The 18062-nt window shown below is 29.8% G+C and overlaps 3 protein-coding genes across 3 annotated transcripts; all 3 read right to left on the reverse strand.

Annotated features, from left to right (window-relative positions):
• Window positions 1-172: 172 nt before the first annotated feature.
• Window positions 173-4636, reverse strand: LOC123297322. Its single transcript, XM_044878934.1, has 3 exons — window positions 4487-4636; window positions 4231-4416; window positions 173-3305 (listed from the first exon to the last, which is right to left on the reverse strand). Exons 1-3 carry the CDS (start codon window positions 4601-4603, stop codon window positions 768-770), a joined length of 2841 nt encoding a protein of 946 aa, XP_044734869.1. The 5' UTR covers window positions 4604-4636; the 3' UTR covers window positions 173-767.
• Window positions 4637-6077: 1441 nt separating this feature from the next.
• LOC123298600 (trypsin-like) lies at window positions 6078-8157 on the reverse strand. Its single transcript, XM_044880661.1, has 7 exons — window positions 8033-8157; window positions 7903-7973; window positions 7748-7839; window positions 7546-7681; window positions 6726-6839; window positions 6522-6671; window positions 6078-6309 (listed from the first exon to the last, which is right to left on the reverse strand). The coding sequence occupies exons 1-7, from the start codon at window positions 8073-8075 to the stop codon at window positions 6157-6159; spliced, it is 759 nt and encodes a 252-aa protein (XP_044736596.1). The 5' UTR covers window positions 8076-8157; the 3' UTR covers window positions 6078-6156.
• Window positions 8158-9607: 1450 nt separating this feature from the next.
• On the reverse strand, window positions 9608-16420 carry LOC123298644 (prodigiosin synthesizing transferase PigC-like). The gene is made up of 22 exons (XM_044880736.1): window positions 16400-16420; window positions 16214-16321; window positions 15687-15825; window positions 15324-15501; window positions 15114-15224; window positions 14822-15037; window positions 14574-14701; window positions 14335-14499; window positions 14096-14271; window positions 13891-14030; window positions 13533-13811; window positions 13152-13299; window positions 12820-13086; window positions 12460-12741; window positions 12222-12389; window positions 11615-11834; window positions 11157-11268; window positions 10963-11095; window positions 10741-10898; window positions 10456-10683; window positions 10175-10389; window positions 9608-9846 (listed from the first exon to the last, which is right to left on the reverse strand). The coding sequence occupies exons 1-22, from the start codon at window positions 16418-16420 to the stop codon at window positions 9608-9610; spliced, it is 3831 nt and encodes a 1276-aa protein (XP_044736671.1).
• Between the last annotated feature and the right edge of the window lie 1642 nt (window positions 16421-18062).

Here is an 18062-nt window from a genome sequence, read left to right on the forward strand (position 1 = left end):
ATAAATAAAAAATATTTAATATTAAAAATTATGAATATTTATAATTAATAATTCGTTTAAAATTATTTACGCATTTTAAGACGAATTATATAAATTTAAAAAAATTAACCGATGTAACTTTTTAATGTAAGCTATATACTTAAAAAATAAATTGTTCAAATTTTTAACAATGAATTAAAAAAGAGAATAAATTTTACGAAAATGATTTCTATACGATTGCAAGAAAGGTGGACATTACTCAAAAAATGGCAGATTATAAAAAACCTACCCACTACCAGAGGGCACACATCGCAATTTTAATTTTTCTCAATTTGAATTAATATTTCAATTTTCATTTTAAAATTCCGTTCGCGTTTATTGGGCAATTTTGTTTTCTAGGTTATATTGTAATTTTGATAATTATAATTTGAAGTTGCTGAAGAAGTTTCAATAAAGAGACGAAATGTCAAATTGGTTCAAATGGAATGTTCTGATATTTCTAATCAAACTTCCCTGTGATTCAATTTTTTTGTTTACAGTTATGATTAATTCATTGTTAAAATCAGAAACAATTAATTTTCTTGATAAAAAATTAATATGATAAATCTGTACAATGTATGGTATAAATTCTAATTGTTTTAAAGACAAAATTTGATTAAAATGCTTCCACATACTCACATTTAATAATAAAATGAAATTAAAAAAAAGAAGATAACCTATGTTTAATTATACTTTTGCAAGATTTTAAAACAGTTAAACTATATACAATTAATAATTTTGTATGCAAATCATTCAGGATGATTATACAAAATATGAGTTGTATATTGAGATTCTGTAGCGAACTTTCTTTTACAAAATGGACATTCAAACACTTGTCCTCCGCCACTGCTAGCACTTGCACCTCGACCTTGACAACTTTTCCTATGGAACATCAAATTTCCTTTTGAATTGAAACGTCTATTACATTGTGTACAACGGAATTTTCTTCTATCATTTCCAGCCAATGGTAATGTTAAATAACCAGCATTCTGTGCTAACGTTTCCGGACAAGTTCGTTTATGTTCATACAAAGCTTTTTGTGATGGATGGCTTGTTCCGCAGGGGTTACACTGAAAGCTACGTTCAGTTACCATAACTGGTTCTACTAAGTGTTGGAGCATGCGAGGATAAGCAGCTGATGAATTATCTTCCTGAGGTTGACTTGATTTTTTCACATTGCTAGGTTTGATTGTTATATGTGGATTTGAAGCTAATCGTGCTAAATTTTCATCCATTACTCGAGGTGGGGCAGCTTGGGCAGGTTTTGGTTGTAATTGGGGTAATTGTTGATAATGTTGTTGTTGGCTATGTTGCTGTCCGCCCATAACCATCATTGGTGGTTTCTTTTTATATAATTTCTCTTTATGCACCCGCATATGACTGTTACGCGCATTACTATTATAAAATACTGCTGGGCAAAATCCACATCGAAATACTTGTTTCGGTGCAGGACTAGCTTCTGAACTACTTTCCGTAAACGGAACAAATTCAGTTTTACTTGGTGTATCCGAATTCATATCCAAACCATTTGGTGGACCAATTTCAGTAGCTGGATTTTCTTCACAACATTTTGGGTAATGTAAATTTAAATCGTGTTCTTGATAGAATATTTTATAACAATTACGACAGTAGTAACTACGGTATGGTTTCGCCACACGCTTTACGTCTTGACTGTTACCGCTATCACTACCACCGGACATTTGTAAGCCTAAAAGATGTGGTGGGATCATTGCCATAGGTCGTTGCTGTTCTGGTTTGTTCATTGGTGGAGAATTATTTTGCCGTTCAAGTAAATATTTCATTTTAATTGGTTCTATTTTAACTGACCGTTGATACATTTGTTGCATCTGTTGACTACGGAATAATTGTTGTGATCGAATAATATTCTTTTTCCAACGAGCTGTATGCTTATGGTAATTTGGTTCGTGTTTATGTTCGTCCAAATGACGATAAAACGTGTCATGCTCTTCTTTTTGGAAGTATGTATGACAAAATGGGCAAATAAACCGACATCGATTTTTTAAAATATGATCATCCACAGACCAACCATCTTTAAACGATCGTCGACAGAATGGACATTCTCGTCGTTTAAGTCCAGATTCGTACACAATTTTGTAATATTGAAAACGTTCTTTTTTGGAAAGCGAATGAAATGGTACATCTCCAACTTTACCTTCATCTACATTTAATGGTTCCATTTCGTAGCTCTCTGCTTCTTGTTCTTGAGGTCTCTCTTCGTATGGCCTTTCAGTATATGAAGTATCTTCATACGTCATATTTCTATCTTCATAGTCAACCATTTCCGCTTCTCCATTTATATCTTCCATTGGATCATCTTCTTCGTTAATATTTACTTCAACTTCAACTTGAATTGGTTCTGGGATATCATCTTCTTCTTCTTCCTCATCTTCATCACTAAATAATTCTTCTTTGATTTGTAAAGTAGAACTGAAATCATAATCATTTCGCCGTTCTAACCATTTGTTACGAATATCCATATTTTCCTCGTAATCACGCCAAAAATCTGAATCAATTCGTGCTCCAACAAATACTTGAATGTGACATGAACCTTCGTGTAAGGCTAACTGTTGGATGTCACAAAAATCTTTAAAGCAATATCTACATCTATTTTGAGGATATTCTAATCGAATATCCAAACCATTCGAATTCGAATTTTTAGTTTCCTCTGTTTTTTTCAGCGTAATACAAATTTCTGGAGCTAATGGATTGATTGATTCCAATTTAATCTGCTTGATCGGTGGTTGCCATGTATTCAATAAATTATTAAACACTGGAATACATTCATCGAATGTTCGCTTATTTACACTTCGGCTGGACATTGATAATTTCCATCTACGTTCAAATTCAATAAATTCACGTCGTTTTGCTCGCATTTTTAATCTCATCTTCTCTTCAGCTTGGTAATTTGGATTAATTTTTAGATTTATAGTGTGTAACGCTAATTGAAGTAATGTTTTTGGTTCGAATAACTGTGGTTTACTTTCTGTTTTAACTATTTCGTTTAGTCGTTTTTTAATATCATCATCTTCAGACACGGCAGTATTGTTAATATTAGTTGGAGATAGTATTTTTAGTAAAGATGATTGATCTCGATTTGCAGCAGCTGAAAGTTCTTTCTCAGTTTCAGATTGAAGCTTTAACAATTCAGCGATTATAGCTGCATTATTATTTGATGATTTACATGAATCATCATCTTCAGAATGAATATTATTAGTTGGAACATCATTTTCTTCTAGTTCTAATTTTTTGATTTTATTAATTTCCTCCTGAAAAGTATACAAAGAGTTTAAAATTTAATACTTTTTCAAGCGTAAAATACCGTTAAATTAGAAATTTTGTGCTTATGAGAATTCGAGTTAATTTATAACTTCCCGCATGGACATTAAAATGGAAGTTAGTAATACAGATTGGAATTTTTTTATACTTTTCAGTGATCGTTATAACTCAAAATTATGTTATGAGAGATCTGTAAGACCATTTGATTAAAAATACTAATTTATTGTAAACCTTGCTCAGAAGTTTTCGAGTTTTGAATTGATTCTTACATTTAAACAAAATTTATCATTTTATGGGTTTATTATTTAACCATTTAATAAATTTTAGTAATTATTGACTAGCGATGCCTCTAAAAATTTTTTTCGGTCAGCAAGAATCCAATTAAATTCATGAAAAACGTCTTTGTAATCAAGAATCGAGCGAAATGGAAGACCGAAGACTTACCGTTCAAGTCAAATTAACTTGACCCAAGTCAACTACATTGTAACAAGTTATTATTATAGGGGTTTAGCTATTTGAATAAATTCTTTAAATCTGATAATAATAAAGTTATGACATTTTTCTTGAGCATTAGCTTTTTTAAACACTAGTACCGATATAATATTGTTTAAGCCACAAATTAAGCTCAATTCGACCCAACTAACTCAACGTGCGACAGGATGGCTACACGATTTACTGCGAATATTCGCGCCATAATACAATTTGGTACCCTTGTAAGGCTTTTAGCTACTCTTAAACCACGCTTTAAAGAAACTTGACCCATTTTGAAAGAAACTCACTCATTTGTATTCTAAACATAATTAAAGCAAAAAAATACTAAAAATCAAAAAGTGTAAAACATGACCAAAGATTATTTTTAATCGTATTTCATGATTTCCTTAGCATAATTAAATTTTTTCTCATGAGTATACTCACCAATCCATTGTATGTTTTTAACGAGTTTAAATAAATTTCAACACCATTGCTATCTTTATAAGCAAGTAAATTATTTATTGCCTGTTTATTGTTTTCAATGATTTCCGATTTGAATTGATAAAATGAATCTATTTTTTCGCCACAAGTAGAACAAATGTATTTGGATAATGGATCGGAACGGTATATCTGTAAACAATAAATAATTATTTATGTTGGACGTTATATTTTCTACGTAAATCAATTTGTAATTACTTACCAAAATTGGAAAACATGATTTAATTTTAGTAATATATTGTACACTCTCACTGTCTTTAGAAAAAATGTTGATTAAATCGTTCGAGTTGCTACCACACAACCTACATACATTAATCATATTGAAAACTTTTCAGTTGTCCAATTAATCAAATATAAATTTTAATGTTATTATATAATTAAAAAAATAATGCAAATGCTTGTAATTAAACTTTCATAACATTTTATTTGATAAGCTTTTTTTCTTGGATGTCAATATTTTATGTCAAACTTGCATTAAAACCGGCATATATACACATTCTTCACCGTTAAATTACAATTATACCGTTATACAACAGCGCCAAAATGCTTTAAAAATTTATACATTTTATTTATTATTTTTTAATCGATTTAATTCTATTTTTTAATTTAATTATTTAAATAATTTTATAATTTATTTATAATATTTCATAGGAATTTTTGTGTTAATTTTTTTATATGATTTTGGCGGTAGCAGTTTAAGTGGGAAACTTAAATGTAGTAAAAATAGTTCTAATTAGTAATTTTATTTAAACGATGACAATCCATTTCAGTTGAATGTGGTACACTATTTCTTGGAACATAATTGATTTTCTTATTAATTTTAATTTTTTTTAAATTCTAGTCTATGGCCATTTAAAATTTAATTAGTTTCTGAAATTTTTCAATGCTTGAAATTTGGAATCAATATCTATAGGTAAAGTTAGCTAGGTTACGGAAATCAAGGGTCGATAATAAATAATTATGTTCTTGTCTGCCTATTTCATTTATTTTCTAGGTTTTAACACACTTAAAATTTTTTAATTTAGCAAAATGTAACACAACCATAAGACAGAATGCATTATTTACAAAGTATTAGCAATGGTGGAAGACATTGGTTGTGGTTGATACACGAGTGTGTCGACAGTCGGTCTTCTCAACATATCAAAACGATTACCTACGGAATAGCGTGCCTACATGGTGCCTACCCGCTAGTCGGCTACATTTGTGTTATTAACTTATTAATGTTATTTCCCCCGCAACGCTCAATAGGCTTGGGCGTGTAGATAGTACTAAATATATGTATATCTGCCTGCTAATTCGACTTCCATCTTGATTTCTCTAGTTATCTTTGTAACATCACAAACTGTGTTCGCTTAACTTATAAACGGCAACGCATCAATGCTCGTAGCTTGTTGACACTTGGTAGCACTGTCGGATGTGAGACATTCACATAAACCAATACAGGAACGCAGATGAAGGGTCTGAAATATTTGGTAATGTTACCTCGTCATGATTTTAAATGCGCATTTTACGTAGGTATACATCGTTACTTTAAAAACGTTTGTAATTTCTTCTTCCCTCCTTTTTTCTCTTAAATTAATTCGTACTAATAAGAGATAAAAAGGTATTTTAAATAAGAAAATGTTATGAAAACGCAAACATTTATGGCTAGGAACATTCTTTTGTAAAACAAACATAGGATTCCGTTTCGTATATACACATATGGAAAATAATTTCTGCTTCATAAGACTTAAAGATTTGAAAATGAATTTGTATTGGATCACAAGATCTAAAATGAGAATGATTTGACAAAATAAATTTTGAAATACATATATATTCATCAATATTTTTAATGATTTTACAAGAAATGGTTAAGGTTTTATGCAAACTTATTTAAATTCCCGTATTATCGCGTATCCAGTTTCTATAACTTGCAACCCGTGTATAGACCGCAGGGAATCCTCTTGCGCCACAAGGTGGTGCTACGAACCATGACAATATGCCCACAACCATTCCATATTGAGTGAATGGACCACCATCATCCGCCTAAAAAAGGATTTTTATGATATATATATATATATATATAACGGCATGACTAGATTTTCAAAAACCGGGGCCTTCCTTCTTAAAATTTTTATGTTGATGGTACCTGAACTCGTACGGATTTAGTTTAATGTATGATACCACAATACTATAATGCATGGTAAGGATTCAAGGTCAATCGAAAGCCCCGTACGCAAGGTTATGATTATACTTACATAGCATTGTCCCGATGCCTCTTGACGACCTCCAACACAAATATTAGTCTGATAGACATTTCCTTTTTTCCATAAATTGAATTTACAGTCCCCCCAACCAACTACACTTGTATTTACGATTTGTAATTGCTTAGGGAATTCTCCTTCCACCTATTAGAGTAAATTGTTAATCGGTAAAAATATACGAAGTATCGAAAGATTTACCTTCAAACGACCCCATCCTGCTAGTGTTCCCACACTCCATGGCCACGTGAATTCGTCTTCTGGTGGTAAATTTGCTGGTTTTACATTATCATCTATTTTAATTGGATTAGCTAACTGGAAAATTATTTTAAGAATTTTAATCACAATGGTCATCATATACCTACAAACTATAATATACGCATTTGGGCTTGACCTACTGGAGGCTCTAGACACTTTTGACTCATGGGGCACCTATTCTATAAAAGCATGGAATTTTGCAGTGATTTTGGCAGCAATTAGAGAACCCCATGAATCAAAGGGCCCTGGATATTTGTTCATATAGTGCCAAAAACGGAAAAAGGGTTCTGTACGCATCTAGAATTGACCCAAAATTCTTGGGCTTAAAAATTTTTTAATGGTCATTTGTTTTCATACTTAAAATTGAAAAATGTTGAGATAAACTTTGAAAAAATTGAAAATTGTTAGATTGAAGAGAAAATGAGTATTTGAAGAGAAAGTTGCCATGATTATCTCAAATTGAATAGATACCTAATTTTAATCCCTAATAAATATACGTAATATTCAACTAACTTTTTGGGGATAGGGAGAATCCAAAACGTTTAATCTAGTAATGAAGAAATTATGTGAATTATCTATCTCTTTTCTTAATCTCTAATCGGGATAATATTATTTATGGGTAGATCAAAACTAAATGAAACTGTCCGAGAGAGAGTGCAAGTTCCTCCGATCTCATTTCGTTTTGAACGACCTAATGTGATATTATTGAACATTCAATATTTTAAATATTTCAATTTTGTAGTTTTTACAAAATTTTACTTACTTTGAGTAGGACAATATCGTGTTGAGTATCATTTGGGTTATATTCTGGATGCACAATGGTATGATTCACACGTATAACGGATTCAGTATCATTTTCTGTAGTGATATTTAATTTTCCATACTGAATTGAATAGGTCCTACCAAAAAAAGGTAAAGAAAGTTCTATTTAATACAATAAAATGTATAATTTGGGAAAAACATACGATTGCGCACATTTAACTGTGGATAACACCCATACATCAGAAATTAAACTTCCTCCACAAATATGAATGCCACTTGTATTTCGCAATGAAACCTAAAACAATCAATATTCAATTTTTTATCAAATTAAACTCTTATATGTTCTCGTTGAACTTACCACATGCGGAACTTCCCCTACTTTTGCTACTTCTCCACCAATAATTCGACTATCCAAAAAACTAGAAGACCCTGAATGAAAAATATTATTTTAATGTTACTCATTTGTTTATAACTTTTATCAAATTTACCAAAAATTGGCTGCATTAATGCTATTAAAAATAAAATAATCATTTTGGGTTCCAAAAGTAGATTTGTTAGGAATAAAATTTAAATGAAATTTAATTAGTAATTCCAATTATCAAATGTGTAGTGGTGTAAAATCGATTGCAAGTATGTAAGTGGGGCTCTAATTTTATTATCTTACTTGAAGTAAAAAGGGCTTCATAATACAAGAGCGGATCAACTAATTTTTTTGGGAGGGGTATTCCAACGAAAAAATCACACACAAATTTTTGGTTAGGAATTTGATTGGGTGAATAATTTGTTAGTTATTGCCTAAAATACTGTATTCAAAAGCTAAAACTCGGTGCGATTGTGGAGACAACGCGAAAAATATTCATCTAATTGTCAAATGAGCTCGATTTTTATGTTTTTGGGTCTTACTTATCTTAACAAATAACGATAAGTTTCTGAGTTACCTATTGACTGGACAAATTGCTCTGAAATATCACCCCTCTTATATCATATCATCTTATATATTATTTCTTTAGCATTTCTTTTTCTGTCCACGCGATATCTTTCTTCGTCCTTTATCAAAATCCATGATTTGCCCCTCATTTTAAAGCTTATCGTGCTGACTAATGACGAAAAATAGACTCGCAGTCTAAAAATATTCCGCTCCGGAAAAAAACGGACTAGAGAAATAATATTGTAACTTATGCAACTTGCATATCATATCTGTAATAAAATTGCCTATAAATAAAAAGAAAGCAAATTACTAATGATATTTTATATAACTTATCTAGCCTTAAGCTACGGGTACCTTACCCTACTTCGGTAATCCGCACGAGTGGAGCTAGTATTATAAATAATTAAATTTTAATATTTGGTCGGGCGTGCATAAGATTGCTTTCAAAGCCCCATTTACTCTTTTTATTATTTTATAAAATCCTTTATTTTAGATACGGGGTTTCAAAAACTTGAAAGTATCTAATCAATCAATGCATTTAAGTGGGTGATAAATTATACTATTTTCAACATTGTTGTGTACTACTTTCAAAATTTTTAAGTTTTTTTTATCCGAAAAAATTGCAATGATAAAATATTTTAATTTTGAATCAAGTATTTTTCCTAATTATTTCAACTTGATATGATCAATTTTTATTATAGTATAGTGCGGACTATTTCAAACATTGAAATTAATGGCTTACTGGCTAAGAAAGACATGGATACGTTCAAGGATTTCATCTTTGAATATCTATATCAATAAAAAAAGCCAGAGAAATAGATGTTGACAGAAAATTTATCATACCAAATTACTGAAAGGATACTCAAGAAATTTTTTTATTTCAACGCTGATTCATTTTATTCTGTACTTATCATCTTACTAATTATTATTAGTTGTGAATTGATTGGATTGTATTCATTTTGCGAAGTAATATACTGTTTGGTACTTGTCTATATCTTTGTTATTGTGTTTTATTCGCCTTCGTTACTGGCTGCATCTTAAGTTGGGTGTGTAGGATGATTTGCGAAATTTTTCTAGAGGGTCATTTGGGTATTGGTATTGGGTATTTAAAACAAAAACGAATAAGTATTGATTTTTATTTATTTTTAGTAATTATACGTGAAATATTTCCTTTATTTGAGTCAAGTATTACTTGATTATCAGTTGCAAACATTCTAGTAGCACCTTTGACACCAATAACACACGGTATACCATATTCACGAGCAATCACTGCTCCATGCGATATTAAACCACCTATTTCTGTTACAAGACCTGAAATCATTGGGAAATATGGTGACCAACCAACATCCGTGGCAGTAGTTATTAAAATATCATCTAAAATAAAAAGTAATTAAGCCATTAAAGATTTTTAATTTGAGTTTATGGTACGTCTAGTCACATGCCAGCATGATTAAAATCCTTTAGGTAACTTTCTTTAATAGCTCAGCTATTTTTAAATAAAACTATGCATCCAAATTTTAAACTAATGAATTGTAAGACTCGTTTTCAGAGGAGAAAATCTCCAACATTCAAACAATCAAACATTATCAGTCGACGCTTTCTGCCAACTTGGACAATTATATATAAATGATGCAATTCATGTGTTAGAAGTATGAAAAATTATTCTAGCTTGTGACTAGACATTAGATATAAATTATATTACTTGGTTGAATTAAATGAGCCTGGGAAATATCTGTAATAACACAAGCACGACCTTGTATTAAACCAGGATATACAGCAGCACCTTTTAGTGTACAATCACTTTCTAAATCTACATTCGTTGATATTACGTCTGGAATTGGTTCAGGTCGTCCATAATTATACTCTTCGTATGAAATTTTATTCATTTGTGGGTACAACTTTTGTCGTCTGGTCGCCCTATTCAATTGTTAAATTAAAATAAGAAAATTCTTTAAAAATTATCAGTATAATCATAAAACTCACTTCTCAAGTAATTCAGTCTTATTTTCATGGATTAATTCATTAAGTTCATATTTGCTAAGGAAATATATAAGATTAGCGTTTGGTAACCTCCCTTCTTTTTCCAATAGATATCCTAAATGACGAAATGCTAGTCGAAATTTATGTAAAACTAGAACAATTGCTGATTTTGTAAATTCTCTACTTCGTATACAAGATCGTAATTTTGGTATTAAGTATCTTAAAATCAACCTAGAAAAAAACAGACTTTGAGTTAGAAAGTTTAAATATAAAATGAGGAAATCTTACTTTGGTACGATTTTTTTTGGTGTTTTAAGACTGTTTATTAAATTTTGTATGTTATCTTCACCCCTTTCTGAGTTGCTTAATTCCATATGTGATGTACTTTGTAAGGCTTCTAGTAAGGGTGTTGGATTTAAGCTCCAAGGTTCGTGGTACATGTCAAACTATAAATTTAGAATTTATTAGACCACTAATATAAAACTTATCAAGTTTAATAGTTACACCTACCTCCATTATACCTCGATGACCGTGTTCTTTTAATAGTCCTTGAAATTGTGCATCTGCGTCAGGTACATGCTCTTGAAGCCATTGTATACATTCTTTGGGAGCTAGTTGTTGGAATTCTTTGGATTGACCTGATCTACAATATTTGAATCATAAATATTATCAGGAATATTTATTGATGAGTTTCTTATTTTTACCTTGCTATTAAATTTGATATATTTCTCAACCTCTTAGGAATTTCCCCTGAGAGAACGTTGTTTTCGAGTGATAAAATTTTCGTGAAATCATCTAAATGGTCTTCGGTTATTTCTGTATTCAAATAAATATTTATTTTAAAGTATAAACTATAAAACTTAATTTTTCTGATTGCGGGCTAGCGAACCACGAAACAACTCCTTCTCTTCCATCGATTAACTACCTCACATTGACTGTCTTTTTTTGAAGTATCTGTCGATTGAAACCGGTTCTACCCTTTCTAGAATCAGTTAAAACTTGAGACAGACGCTAAACTTTAACTCTTTATTGGAGTCAAAGTTTCCCATTTTGAGAAGCTTATTTCGCTTGAGGGATCGGTGCTGGCTAACACCTATGAAATTCTCAGCCTTTCTAAAATTGTTCACTAAAATATGCTTAGCCGCAGTAGCGATTTACATACCTTTGCTAGAATCTAAGAGGGCCATCATAATCCAAATTTTATGTAATGTTGAACCAAAAGTAGCTAACATATGATAACTCGTATACTCTGCAATATTAGGCACTGCTTTCAAAATTAACTGGTGTAAATCTTTTGAATTATTTAGATGATTAAAATCTAATTTGAATTTTTCTGATTTCTTTTTTGTAAATTCATAATTCTTGCTACCAAGCCACATTGCCTATAATTTATAAAGAATTCTTGAAATATGTTAATAGATCTACGCCAAGAAAAATTCTATTTCTCAGAAAAAATGTTGTTCTTGGCTCATGAACGAAGACAAAAATTTTCCTGAGATTTCTTGCTTCAAGTAACTTTATTCTCGCTTCATGAATATTTTTTCCATCTTTTTAAAATACATAGATAATTATTCTTGGTTTAAGAAAAAATTTCAAGCAATCCTTTTTCTGCGTTGAAAAACCAATTAGGATTTTTATTTATTTATTTTATTTAAGATCGCTTTTTAATAACTATAGGTTCATTAGCATGTATTTAGGATGATAATTATGAATCAAGTTTAATTTTTGATAGGCTGAATAAATTTTTAATAGATGAAGAGTCAATGTACCTTTAAAATTATCCAAGTACCCTTAAAACCTTTGTTTTGATTATTTCGTGCATTTATTTTCACAGCTAATTTCTCAATTTTTTGATTTATTATATCTTCACCAAAGACTGCCATAGATAATACTCTATGGTGCATTGTCGCCTCTTTATCTATATCTGCCAAAAACGTCTACATAATATAAAATCAGTTAAAAATTGGTTAATAATAATTCTATCAAAAAACTTAGTCGATTTCTTACAGTAAAAATATTTAGAGCTAATCGTTGAGTGAACAATGGTGCGCCATAATAGCGATGCATTTCGGTGCTACCCTTAAATTGATGTTGAAATTTGTTAACATAATATGGAAGAAACGATATGGCTAACGTACATAATGGCTTTGGCAATACTTCAATACAATTTGCATATGTAGTTAACTCATAATTTGATACAATTGGGAAATCAAATTCATGAATTAGCTCAAATTCAGTCCATTTATTTGTCGTTGTGATGGCTCGACATTGTAAAATATATAATTTGTTCTATAAAAATACAAAAATTTTAACTGACAATTTTAAGTATTAAATAGAAAAATACAAAAGAATTCATAAAAGTAATACCTTGTAGAATGCCCATTCAACGTCACAATAATACTCAAAGAGTTCTTGCAATAAGATACCAATTTTTGCTACAGTAAGCACTTCTTCATCAGTCATACATAATGTTTGAGCATGCAAATGATTCACATTAATCGTATTTGTTGAATTTTCGGACATAACAATTTGTGTTGCTTTTTCACCAATTTGTCGCGATTGAATACTAATTTTGTTATCCCAAGTTTTCTCTACTATAAATTGATCTGGATGTACAGCGGCTGAAACAACGCTCTGAAATATAGTTATAAAACAGTTTACTTAAATGTACAAGAAAATTAATTTCAGTAAGAAATTACTTCTCCAAGACCATAACTGGCAGTTATTAATATTTGACTAGGATTTTGTGTTGTTGGATGACATGTAAACATTACACCGGATACTTCTGATGGTACCATGACTTGTATAACAACTCCCATACCACAATTTACTGCTTGTCCATGTTGTCTAAAATAATATTTTAATATTTAAGAATTTTTTATATCCAGGTGCTAAAATTCACAGATCAAAATAAGACAAGAATCTTTAAAATCTGGAAAAGAAAGTAAGATAGGAGAACATAGATTTAGGCTTGCCATAGAAATGTAAATTTTAATTATGAAACTGCAGTTGCAAAGTGCGTTTGTTCTTATTTACTTTTATTGCGTTTCTTGAATTGTGTCTATGTATTATAGTTATACCTTCTGTATACGACACTTCTGAAAGCAAACAATGATGCCCAGCACTTGAGTATGGCATCTAAAACATCTTCATCTGTTAAACATCCGAGAACAGTTTCATTCTGACCAGCAGCTGAAGATTCTTCACTATCTTCGTTCAATCCAGATGATCGTACAGCAAATCGGCAAATTTCCTGCCCGTATAATTTAATTGATTTTTGTCGAAGTTCATTGAGATGTTTTTTAACTGTTTTAGCTATGGTTTCATCGATTGGAGTTACGATTATTCGTTTCTCAGTCCTGAAAATTATATACAATTTGTTTTTATACCATTCTTTTTCTAGATATATCTATATTGATAGAATTCGGTACAACTTACATTCTGCAAGTTTTTTCCAATTCTTCCATGTCCCTTAAAGTATATTTTTCAACCTCACGCACCAAGAATGGTAAATCTGAAATTTGTAATTGTTTTTGAAGCGCATACTTTGTTAAGCAACAGCCTTCAGGAACAATAAACTAAAAAATAAAATTTGTGTCAAATAAAAATAAGAATCTTTTAAGCATCGTGAAGTATATTTTACTTCTGTAGTAGGAATCGATGACAGTAAACTTAAGGAAGCACCTTTTCCACCCACAATGGACACTGCCTGACATAATTTCTCATCAAATCTAACAATTAATGATTCATTTAATGTGTCTTGAATATCATAAAATGTTAAATAATTTCGTGGAACAATTGGAGGATCATTAGAAGGTCCTAAAAAATTTAAACATGGAAATTAAACTTTAGCAAATGATATCTAATAAAGGTATCACTTACCCTTATATTTATGTTCGAAAATTGCTAAACCATTTCCCAATTCTGATGAAAAAGAACACTGGAAAGGAATTATATTCGATTCATAATTGCAAGGATTTCCACCATACATTTTTGTTGCGTTTTCAGTTTGTAAATAAAAAATATTGTTATGATTTTGACCATTTACTAAAACAATTAAGTTTTTGATAACAGAGTTTTAGACATAAGATTTCCTGATTGTATAATATTTCTTTGTGTACCTTTAAAATTAACCACAAACATTTTTGGAATATTTTCAATCGATGTACCCAAAAATTCTAGGGATACATCACTTTCTGTTAAAGGATGGGTCATACCATTCAAGGTTCTAATGGTTCCATATTTAAAACTACAATAAATTATTTATATTAAAAAACTAAGTTTATAGAAATTAATTTTCTTTGTATTGTTTGATAAAAGTTTTTTAGGATTTAAAGAAATCTTTTAAGAAAGAAAATCAAAAATTTACTTAGTTAAATTTTTACTGGAAGTAGCGCCAATTTGAAATAATACTGCGTCTTCACAAACACCAATTAATTCGAAATGCTCTTGTAATTCATTAACACGATTCCCTTTTCGCCTACTTCGCAGTGAAGGTAGATTTAATGTAATTTTTTTTTCATTTACTAACACTTCTCCATGAAGTACTCCATATTGATCGTACCCAGATATAGATGGTTTTATGCTGCAAATAAATAAAAATGTTATGGTCTGTGCCTAATAATTATTACAATAACAAAATTAGCATGCAAAAAATATACATTGTATCTAACCAATGTCCATTTCGCCAAGTTTCCAAAGAAATGGCATCTGATAATAATGGTATACTTTGATCAAACGGCCAATGTGTTGGTTTGGCACACGATGACCAGCTAGAAAAAAGTCCTTCTTTAATATTTATGCTCACAATAACAAGATAACTTTACTATAGTTATTCTGTTATACTCAGTATAGTTTATTTAATTTTTTACATGAAATTAAATTTGACATGAATAAGTTCTTCACTGTTAATTCCATTCTGTGTGCAATTTCGCAATAAACCATTAAATGTAACTCGAAATCGTATAAATGGTTCTAATATTGTAAATTTGAGCCCATTTGCTGACCAAGTGGGTTTTTCTCGGCTACTTAAACTAGTATTCGGATGAACTAAAAAAAAAAAAAATTAAAAATTATACTAAAAATTTTGTAAATTTATTGTATTCAATCAATTTATAATAGGAATTTTTCAGACAGAAGTTTCTAGAATTAAGCGAATTAGTGCATGACTTAAATAAATATAATATACCTATACGTAAATATAAGCAATACATATTTTAAAGAGTTATACATACTTGGTAATTGATAAATATTTCCATCAGCTAATCGAAGTTGTAACCATACTTCAACTATTTTAAAACCTCTCTTATTTATCCGTGCAACTATGGAATTACCATTTGTATCGAAACCATAAAAGGTATGACTATCAAAATGCTAAAAGCAAAAATCAATTAAAGACAGATATTTTTTAAATCTTATCCGGGGTAATTTTTCTATTCCATACAGTAGGTACACATAGCGGATCGAAGCGACGTTATTTTTAAAGCGACTATAAAAAAAGCCAATGGGAGATTTAGTGGAACTTTAGGTGTGTTTAAGACGGTGAAACTTTGCGTGGCATCGATATCAATAATAACATACCATGAATTAATGTCTTCTGACTTTAAACCTGCCTTTCGCACTTTCCATGGCTAAGTATTAAAACTAATTCTGCTCACCTCTCGTAAGGAATTGGCTTGTTCACGTGTTGCACAATATACTACTTCAAAATCAAGCATCTTGAGTATGCAGGGTGAAAAAAAATTACTGATGTTCAACTTACATTTTCATTTTTCACAATTGTTGGACTTTCAATACATTTTCCATTACTGACCCAATCATGTTTTAAATTTTTCTTAAATTTTGATAAACGATAATAAGATATGAATTTCTTTATAAAATAATTCCAAACTAGAAAGAGAATTACTTTTAATGATATATTATTGAAATTAATTTAATTTTAATTTACCTGGTTTGCTATATTTTCCATTTTCCACTGTTTTCCTTGAATTTAAATAAAATATGTATGAACAAATGAACAGAACAACCAATGATAATATTTGTATAATAAATGTAATATCCATTTTTCAATATTAAAAGAAATAATTTAATTCTTCTGCTGTAAATAATTAAGGTATGCTATGTTTGTTCATACTTTTGAGAAAGTCAAGATGATAATTAATTATTTGTTATAATTTATTATCAGTGATAAATTTAGTTAATTACATTTGGATTAAATTAACTGCAAGATAAAAAGCTAAAACATATTTCTGAATTCACAAATCAATATTTTTTCCTCTAATTGTATTTATTATTAAAATAACTTAAACATACTTTATTGATAATAATGATACTAAACTTTTTACATTATTAAATTACAAGGTCGTTCAACAATCATTATAACATATTTCTGGACAAATGATTTTGAAATTTGTACAACAAGGTATAATGAACTTTGTATTTATGTATTTAAAAAGAGAAGAATTTCTTCTCCCCACTTGTGATTTAATATATTTAAAAGAGAGAACTATTAATTTAATAAATAAATACAGATATTTAATATATACGTCATTTTTACATAAACAAATTAAATATTAGTTAAGTATGATTAATATGTTGAGATTTAAATATATAATAATATGTCGAATCCCTCTCGGATGAAATGACTAGTTCGAATTAGCAGGGAAAACTTTCCAATTCGATTTTTTTTGCAATTATTATGCAATTATTATGTTCGGTTGATGTGTCTGAATAAAATTCAAGTTGTATACAAGTGAATTTTAAAAATAACGCTGAAAAACGATGTTGAAAATGATGTTTAAAAGTTTTCCATAATTCCTAAACAATCTTTGTACTTTAGGACGATCTCAAAAAATCACTTTTCCGTAGGATCATCCTTAAATCGTGTACATACATTCTCATTAATGCCCTTTATAAGCAGGTAAATCTTTGAATATCCCTTACGATGTTAAATTTATAGATTAAAAGCATTTTTAACATGTAAATCCTATATTCAGGTCCGTAACTAGGGCATGGCAAAGGAGGCACCCGCCACTGGCGTACCTATAAAAAATTGAGGCGCAAAGCAAACGTATGTTTTAAACGTAAAACAAAAAGTTGGTAGGGAATCATGTAAAAGGCGCTTATTAATTTACATAAAGTTAAAAAATTCGATATTTTGATAAAACAAGCAAATTTGATCCGATTTTATCGAAAAATTTTTTGAAACTCACTAAATTTGAAAAGTATGATCCAAATTTAGTAGGATAACATAATTAGTTTATCAATTTTGGATAAAATTTGGATGTGATAGAACAAAATTAAATTATTTGGATTCTAATGACGTCATACAGTTAAAAAATTCGATTTTTTCGATAACACAGGCAAATTTTATCCGATCTGATTGGAATTTTGTTTGTAACCCACTAACTTTGGATCACACTTATGTGCTTAATTCCAGGATCAGGAATCCACATTCTTGACTCTATTAGAGCTAGGTTAATTTGATCCTAAATTTGAAAATTATGAGACAAATTTAGTGGAATTACATACTTGGTTTATCAAAATTGGATAAAATTTGTATGTGATAGAGCAAAATTAAATTTTTTAAATTTTGATGACGTCATTAAGTT

This window comes from Chrysoperla carnea, chromosome 4 (assembly GCF_905475395.1).
Source record: "Chrysoperla carnea chromosome 4, inChrCarn1.1, whole genome shotgun sequence".
Classification (NCBI taxonomy): domain Eukaryota; kingdom Metazoa; phylum Arthropoda; class Insecta; order Neuroptera; family Chrysopidae; genus Chrysoperla; species Chrysoperla carnea.